This window comes from Parus major, chromosome 26, assembly GCF_001522545.3.
Source record: "Parus major isolate Abel chromosome 26, Parus_major1.1, whole genome shotgun sequence".
In the NCBI taxonomy this organism is placed as follows: domain Eukaryota; kingdom Metazoa; phylum Chordata; class Aves; order Passeriformes; family Paridae; genus Parus; species Parus major.
Window position 1 is genome coordinate 1,467,693 of NC_031795.1, and position 8,575 is coordinate 1,476,267.

An 8,575-nucleotide genomic window follows, 5' to 3' on the forward strand; every position below is an offset into this window, starting at 1 on the left:
GCCCCCCTTCCCCACACCTCTTCCTCTGCTGCCGCCTCTCCTTCTTCTTCAGGCGCTCCAGGTCCTGCTTGGCCCGGCGGAGGACATCAGAGGCCTCGGTGTCCAGCGGGGCCGCGGGGCTGCAGAGCCCGGCCAGGCCGGGGGCCGGAGAGGAGCCCACCGAGAAGGGCGGCCGGGCAGAGAGCCGCGAGAGGCTGCGGCGCAGGGACTCGTTCATGGACTCGCTCTCCAGGAGCTTCGTCCTGGGGAGTGCAAACAGGACACACTCAGAGGGGCTCCCCCTCTGGCCCTGCACGGGGGGATCGTGCCTGGGTTTAGAATCACACAGTGGTTTGGGCTGGAAGGGACCTTAAACCCTTCCACATTCCTGCCGTGGGCAGGGACACCTTCCACTAGACCAGGTTGCTCCAAGCTCCATACACCTGCAGAGACGGGACAACCACAGCTGCTTTGGGCAAACTGTGCCACTGCCTCACCACCCTCACAGGGAAGATTTTCTTCCCAACTTCTAATCTAAATCTCTCCACTGTTAGTTTAAAGCCAGTTTCCCTTGTCCTGTCACTATCTGTCCAAGTAAAAAAAAAAATCCAGCAATCTCCCTCCTTCAGGCAGTGGAAGGGGCTCTAAGGTCTCCACAGCGTCTTCTACAGACTGAAAATGATGTGCTCAGATGGTGTGAGCCAGGGACAGTCACCACTAAGCCATTCCTGCTGATGATGGCCACAGTGCTGCCAGACAGGGTACCAGGATCGAGCAAGAGACTGGAACAGACCCACCTTTGGGAGGCAGCAGTCCCTGGAGGACCCCAGGCACTTCAAACAGGACCTCCCCCTCCATCAACACCCACACCAAGGACAATACCCAAAGCACTGCCTGGCACCAAGGCTGGGCCTCCTGCACCCCTGTGTAGCAGCAGTGCCACCAGCTGCTGCTCCACAAGGCTCACAGCTCACCCTAGCAACGCTGGGGGCACGGAGCTGTGGGAGCCACCCAGCCCCAGAGCCTGGCCCTAGGACCCCAGGGATTCACCCACCTCAGCTCCTCGATCTCGCGGATGTAGTTCTGGATGAGGGTGCCGATGGCCTCGTTTCCATCACCTGCAGCAGAGGCACGGCTGGAGAGAGGCAGCCACCGCCTGCACCACAGCCCCCGCCCCGGCTGCTGCCTGGGCTGGCCCAGCACACCGCCACCAGCCCAGCCTCACCTGCTTTGGCCAGCATCAGGTTGGCCTCCTGGCTCATGAGGTAGGTGACCCTGCTGTTGATGGCATCGATGGCCTCCTGCATGGCCTTCACCCTCATGCGCAGGGCGCTGTTCTCCTTCTGCAGCATGGCGTTCTCGCGGAACAGGTCGCTGTAGCCCTCGGCACCGTCCTCCCCGATCACCCGCTTGCCCTGTGGGCACAGGAGGGGAGCCCCTGAGTGCAGGGTAAGCTGGGACATGGACACCCACCACTGCAGCCCCAGACACCAGAGCAGGGGCAAACCTAGGGACCAGGAACTTCTGAGCTGAACATGCAGAGGGTGAGAGACATTTCAGGGCTTCTCCCTGCCTTACCACCTCCAGAACCCGGCCAAGGTCCTGCCTTGACAGGCAGGAGCTGAGAGCCTGTTTCTTAAGGCTCCTGACTCCTCCTAGCAGTTACCCCTATCCATAGGGGCAGGGGATGGGAGGCAGGAGGGTCCCACTGACCCTGCCCCAATTCAAACACAAGGAGGGGGATTTCTGCATCTGTCTCCACCTCCTCACCAGGGTCGCTCCATCAGCTGGGTTTGTTTTTGGTGGAGTTCATTTTCCTCACAGCAGCTTTGTGTGGTGCTGTGTTTGGGATGTCTGCTGAAAACAGCACTGATCCCACAGGATGATTTAGCTCCTGCTGAGTCAGGAGCTGTTCTGCCCCTCACCCTGACCCACCAGTGTTGGGCTGGGGGTGCAACAGGAGCTGGGGGGGGGAACACATCCAGGACAGCTGTCCCCCACTCACCACAGGGATATCCCAAACCACATGATGTCATGCTCAGCATAGAAAGCTGGGGGAAGGAGGAAGAAAGAGGGGATGGCTGGAGTGTTGTCCCAAGTCACTGCTACACTTGACAGAGCCCTGCTGGACTGAGGATGGCTGAGCACCTCCCTGCGATGGGACGTGGGGAATGAATTCCTTGGTTTGCTTTACCTCTTAAACTGTATCTAAACCAAAGAATTTTCTCACTGTTACTCTTGAGTTCTCTCCCCCATCCCACTGGGGGGCAGTGAACAACTGGCTGCAGGTGGCTCCCTTGCTGGCCAGGGTGACAGCAGGACACGGGGCCACTCACTGCCTTGTACTCCATCAGCTCCATCTGCAGCCGGGCGATCTCGGCGCGCAGGGCGCTGATCTGCTGGCTCGTCTTGTCCTGGTTCACCACCACCTTGTTCTTGATGTTGCGAGCCCGGTTGGCGTACTTGAGCGTGTTCAGGGTCTCCATGAAATCCCGGTCAGAGGGGCTCACGCAGGCAATCATGATGGTTTGGCTTGGGGATGCAAGGGCAGGGTGAAAGATGGTCCCTGCACAGTTCAGCGACCCAGCAGGTGCAAACCCAGCACAGGCCACGTGCCCCCAGATACCCATCCTGCATGGAAGCTCATCCTGGGCCCTTGTGGGTTTTAAAACAAGGTGTGAGCTGGGTTCATCCCTCCCAGAGCCAGAGCACCCACAAGACCCCTCGAGTGCATCAGACAGCACTGACAGCCCTTCCTCAATGCCTCCCTCTCTGGAGAAGAGGCAGGAAATTCAATCCCATGCTGGGCACCATCACTTGCCAAGCCCCAGATCTGTGAGGACTCAGGAAGGTTCTGCACCAGCAGATTCTGCCCAAGCTGCTAATTGCACCTGAGGCTGGTGAGGAGCCACAGTCTTTACATCTGCCAAGTCATGCCATGCCTGGAAGGCCTCTCTTCCTCACCAGGCAGCCACTGGAGTCCTGAGATAGCTCCTACATAGCTCCAGAGTGCCCTCAGCCCCACCTGGCAGCCCTCACCCCAAGCTCAGCCCCACCTGGGACCCCCTTACCTGTTGCCCCCGAGGGAATCCTGCAGCAGGCGGGTGAGCTTGGAGTCACGGTAGGGCACGTGCACGACTTTCTTGCTCTGGTCTCCAAGGGCACTGATGACATTCCCCAAGGCCAGCTACCAACACAAAGGGAAGCCCCCCAGACTCAGCCCTGGCTGAGGACACAGCAGTCAGGCCTGGGGCGTGCACTGTAGCACAGGCTTGGGTTGCACAAGGGGCAGGCACGGGGCTTCCCTTAGCCTGGGCTGTGCCTCTCTCCCATGTGGCACTGAGAAGCAGCATCAAGCCCCAGAGTGGGTTTTTTAGCTCTGATAAGCAGATCTCACCCTTTTGGGACCCGCACCACTGTGCCCAGCTGCACCCCACCCCACAGCACAAGTCTGCTTTGGCAGCAGAGTTGTGCTGTCCCCACTGCTCTGTGCGTGTCCCTGCCATCAGGCACGGGCAGCACCAACCCCAGCCAAGACAGCAGTACCCCAACAGCCCAGGGTAGCTCCAAGCAAGACCCAGAAGTGTCACAGGCTTCCCCTGGCAGGCCTTGCCCTGCCTGTCCCTGTGCCCACCAGCTCAGCCCGGTGCCGTACCAGCCCACAGTTGATGGAGATCCCTTCCTTGGCTCTCTCGCCAGTGGCGCCCGTCCGCTTCAGCCTCTCCGAGCCAGCCAGGTCCACAAAGTGAAACTTGGCAGTCAAGGTCTCGTACTCAGCAGCAGGTTGGGATCCATCCAGAAGGCTGCTCACCTCCTCGTTCACCTGCAGCCAGGGACACGTGAGGGGTCACCACCCCAGACTGGAGCAGGCAGAGGAGGCTTCCTTGCCTTCACTCAGACATTACCCAGAGTCTGAGCGTCCACTCTCCATATCCAGCCCCTCAGAGATGGGGACAGGATCCCAAGAGCAGCTTGGTCTGAGCCATCCTGCCTTGGATCAGCTCACCCTCATCTCCCATTAAATCCTAATGCTGGCTATGACTGGAAAGAAGACAGAAAAATCCCTGCTTCTCTTTGCCGGACTTCAGACCCTCTCCCCAAGAGAACTTCGTGCATCAGCTGGGTATGGAACCCAGGAACAGCCTGGCCCTGAGGCAGGACCACATCTCACCAGCTCTGGGCGGGCACACACTCTCGTCTGGCACAGGTGAATGGTGAAGATGGCATGGGACCGGGAACTCTGCACGTTCATCTGGGTGCTGGCGGTGGTGCGGGAAAGAGCTCCTTGTTTTAGGCACTGGATCAGCTACAACAACACCAGGCAGGGAAGGAAACCTTAAAGCACCCTTGTAGGGAGTGAGGACAGACCCTGTGCAGCTCAGTGGACACACTGACCTTTTCCAGAGCACCCCCAGACTGCACTCCCACCCTGGGAGAAACCCCCCCCCACCAAGCTGTCCCCACGTCGAGCACACCCCTGGGCAGTGGCACCCAGCTGCCAGCCCTGCTCTGCCCATCCTGCACCCACCTCATCCTGGGAGCTGATGAGGCGTGATGTGACCCCCGTGGTGTAGATGCTCCCGCTGGCATCCTCGTGGATTTTGATGTTGGATTTGCGGTGGCGTGCGTCGGGGTCGCGGCTGCTGTCGAACAGGTCCAGGATCTCCTCGTTGTAGAGCTGAGCAGGGCAGCAGTGGGCACGGGGTGAGCAGGGGAAACACCAGGCTGCTCAAGCCTGGCACTGCAGGAGCTGCCTCTGGCACCCTGCTGCCACTGGCCCAGAGCTGTGTGTGCCCACACACGTCTGCAGGGCTCAGCAGGGCAGCTGGGGTGTGTGCACGTGTAGGAGAGGAGGCACAAGCACACGCAGAGAGATAATGCACAGAATCATGGAATCCTTCAGACTGGAAAAGCCCTCGAAGGTAATCAAATCCAACCATTTACCCTGGCACTGCCATGCTCACCACTAAACCATGTCCCCAAATGTCACACCCACACGTCTTTTGACCACATCCAGGGATGGTGACTCCACTGCTGCCCTGTGCCAATGCCAGGCCACAACTTCAGCCAAGAAAATTTTCCTAATATCCAATCTAACTTGGGGCTTGTCCTGTTCCTTGTCCCTGGGCAAGGGGGGCAGAGCTCAACCCCCAGCTGGCCCCTCCCTCCTGTCAGGAAGAGACAAAGAAGGACCCCCTGAGCCTCCTCCTCTCCAGGCTGAGCCCCCCAATTCCCTCAGCCACTCCTCATCAGACTGGTGCTCCAGAACTTGCCATGCAAAGCTCTGAGCTGCAGTCTGGGTTGGTTTCTGCTGCCCAAACCTGTCCAGGTCCTGGTGCACACAAGCAGCTCCACTGAGTTACAAATCCCCCTGACCTTCCTGGCTCACCTGGCCACACGAGCCAGGGAAACCCTGCTCTGATCACAGCTCAAGGACATCTCTGTCAGGTGGAAAGGGGATAAAGGCACCAGGGAGTGCTGAACAAGCAGGAAAACCCTGCTGTCCCAGAGCTGACTCCATCCATATCTTAACTCTGCAGCATCCCCTCTCAGCCTGGGGTGCAGGGACGCCCCTGCCCATCTGTCCCCCCTGCTACCACCATTCAGCCACAGTGCAGAGCACTGGGACACCCAAGGGTTGCAGGTTCCTGGCCAGAAGGGATCAGGCTAATCCGTCCCTGGCTGCCCCAGGTGCCACCAGGCTCCTCCAAGGTTTAAACCTGCTCCCAGAGCCTGCTCTCAGGAGCAAAGTCACAAGACAGGGATCAGCTGGAACAAGTCCTGTGCCCCTGCCAGGACAGCAGGGTTGGTGACCAGTGCCTGATGTGGTCATGTGCTGCTTTAGCCAGGCAGGACTTCAGGACAGGCAGGAAATTGTCCCCATTTCCATCCCAGCACAAAGGATCCCTAAAAAGAAGCCCCACAAACTGAGCACAACTGGGCAGGCAACCAGGAGCTTGGACAGGCCAAGTGATGGGATTGGGGGGACAACAGCACCACAGGAGCTACCAAGGGCTCTGCAGATGGAGACATAAATGGGAAGGATTTCTCCAGCAAGGAGGTGACTTGGGGCCCTCTCCAAGCCATCAACATCTGAAGACACACAGATGTGATACCCAACAAAGCCACCCAGAGACAAGATCACAGCACACAGCCCCTCCCTGCCCATCTCCTCTGGGTGCAACCACATCAAGCTCGCTCAGGAGCTCAGCTTTGCTCAACACCACCCTGTGCTTTCTCACTGGGGCCTTACACAGTTCCCACTCACACCTCTTTGCTCTTTCAGCCCAAGAACAACCCCCAGGGAAAACGCTGCCAACACACGAGGTCCATGGGCTTCCCAGGACAAACTTCTCCAGGGAATGGAGCAGTCAACAGAAGAGGCTTTTGAACAGGAGAAACCAGGACAGAGGCAGGAGAGGATGCATTCCCAAGGCCAGAGATGCAACAAAGGACATGGAAAATAGCAGAGTCCTTCTTCAATCCCTCCCACAGGAGTGGCACTTTCTTCTCCTCCTGTTTCATTGGGAACTCTGGTCCAAGGCAGCAGGCTATCCTTGACCTCAAGCAGCCCAGAGCCCCTGGATCCTCTGGGAACCAAGCCATAAGGCCCTTCCCCACAGTGGGAGCTCCCTCCACCCAGTTTGCAGCCATCATGAGGTCAACAACACGGAGGTGCTTCCAGTCCCCACTGCACCAGCACACATCCCCAGTGCCACGCTTGTCACAGGGCCCAGCTCTGCCAGGAACCAGTCAGGACATGGAGACCTCAAGAGACCCAAGGCACGGGAGGGGAGCCAGGACAGGGCAGGGCCACGGTGTCCCCCAGACCTCCCCAGGACCCACCTCCAGGAACTGGGCGCTGACTTTGAACTCGGGTGCTGCCACACCCTGGCTCTGGGCCGCCCGCTTGCGCTCCTCGATGCCGCTGAAGAGGTGGCTGATGGCCCGTGGGATGATGCCCTGCTCCTCCTCCGAGATGCTCACGTCGAAACCCGTGCCCATGGTGTAGGTCTTCCCTGCTCCAGTCTGTGCAGAGACAGGCACTGGGAGCTGGCTGTGCCCTCCCAGCCCCAGCTCTGCCCAGTGCACCCCACATTTTCCCCCTGCTGCTTTAGGCTCCCCAAATACCCTTGCTGAGCTGCTGTCACCCCCAGCAACACATCAGCTCCCACACTCCCTGCCCTGCCACCCCCTCTTCCCACCCAAGGCCCCCCTTCCCCCAGCTCTCACCCAACCAGCGACAACTCTGTTCTCTCCACACCCAGGATGTCCCACACCCTTCACCCAGCCCCTGTCAGTGTCCCCAGAGCTGCTGGAGAGCCCAGCTGGAGGGCAGAGTCTGTACCTGCCCGTAGGCCAGCACAGTGGCATTGTAGCCCTCGAAGCAGCCCTCGATCAGCTTCCCCATACACGTTGTGTAGATCCGCTCCTGCCACGTGTCCAGGTCAAAGACAAAGTCATAGGTGAAGGCCTTGTCCTTCCCCAGCAGCACCTGGGGCTCGCCAGGTGTCACCGAGGTACAGATGTGACATCCCTCTATCTTCTCTTTGGGCAGCTGCGGACGGATCCTGTGGGAAGAGAAGCAGGCTGAGGGCAGCCCAGTCTCGGGGGACACCGGTCTGGTCCCGAGGATGTGAGCACAGCACACCCTGTGATCCATGTCCTGTGTCCAGTCCAGCACAACCAGAGGGAAAACACTGCTCCCCACTGCTCTGCACTGCTGCAGCCTCACCTTGAGTGCTGTGTGCAGTTTTGGGCACCACAGTGTAAGAAGGACATAAAGGTATTAGGGAGTCTCCAAAAGGGGGACATAAGAATGGTGAAGGGCCTTGGGGAACCATATGAGAAGCAGCTGAGGTCACTTGGCTTGTTCAGAGTGGACAAAAGCAGCTCGAGGTCAGACCTCATGGAGGTCTGCAGCTTCCCCACAAGGATCAGCTGTGACCTCTGCTCTCTGTGAGCAGGGACAGGACCCAGTCCCAGTGAAACAGCTGGAGCTGTGCCAGGGGAGGGGTAGGCTGGCTGACAGGGAAAGGCTCTTCCCCCAGAGGGTGGGCATGGCCTCAAGGCTGCCAGAGCTCCAGGAGCGCTTGGACAGCACTCTCAGGCACAGAGTGGGATTGCTGGGGTGTCCTGCACAGGACCAGGAGCTGGAGCCAGTGAACCTTGTGGGTCCCTTGTGGAGCCCTTCCAGCTCAGGGCTTTCTACAACCCCTGCTGGAAACGTGGCTCATGCAGGCAGGGGATGGGCAGCACCTCTGCCTGCAGCACAGAGCACACAGAGCAGGGCAGCTCCTGCAGCCAGCCCTGACCTGTTTGTAGCTGAGAACAGAGGCTGGCACATCCCAGCAACACCAGCAGACACCACGAATGAGGTGGCAGGCAGGGCTCGGTACAGAGCTGGTGACAACACAGAGCCTGTCCCTAGAACTGTCCCTGGCCCAGCAGCCCGGCCTGCGCTGGCTCACTCACCCTGGTGGCCCTGGCAGGGCTGGCACAGCCAGGCCCTGGCACCGAGCAGGGAGCGGGGACAGGGAGCGGGGGACAGGGAGCGGGGGACAGGGAGCGGGGGACAGGGAGCGGGGGACAGGGA

The 8,575-nt window shown here is 59.5% G+C and overlaps 1 protein-coding gene across 1 annotated transcript in view; it reads right to left on the reverse strand.

The window, feature by feature from the left end:
- KIF21B (kinesin family member 21B) overlaps positions 1 to 7,489 on the reverse strand; it is a 24,285-nt gene extending 16,796 nt beyond the window's left edge. The window contains exons 1-10 of the mRNA XM_033519898.1: positions 7,328 to 7,489; positions 6,826 to 7,008; positions 4,508 to 4,657; positions 4,151 to 4,285; positions 3,635 to 3,802; positions 3,051 to 3,166; positions 2,316 to 2,511; positions 1,205 to 1,394; positions 1,034 to 1,097; positions 18 to 242 (exon numbers count right to left, since the gene is read on the reverse strand). Of these exons, the coding sequence (XP_033375789.1) occupies positions 18 to 242; positions 1,034 to 1,097; positions 1,205 to 1,394; positions 2,316 to 2,511; positions 3,051 to 3,166; positions 3,635 to 3,802; positions 4,151 to 4,285; positions 4,508 to 4,657; positions 6,826 to 7,008; positions 7,328 to 7,390 (1,490 nt within the window). The 5' untranslated portion in view covers positions 7,391 to 7,489. The remainder of the gene's footprint in view (positions 1 to 17; positions 243 to 1,033; positions 1,098 to 1,204; positions 1,395 to 2,315; positions 2,512 to 3,050; positions 3,167 to 3,634; positions 3,803 to 4,150; positions 4,286 to 4,507; positions 4,658 to 6,825; positions 7,009 to 7,327) is intronic.
- Between the last annotated feature and the right edge of the window lie 1,086 nt (positions 7,490 to 8,575).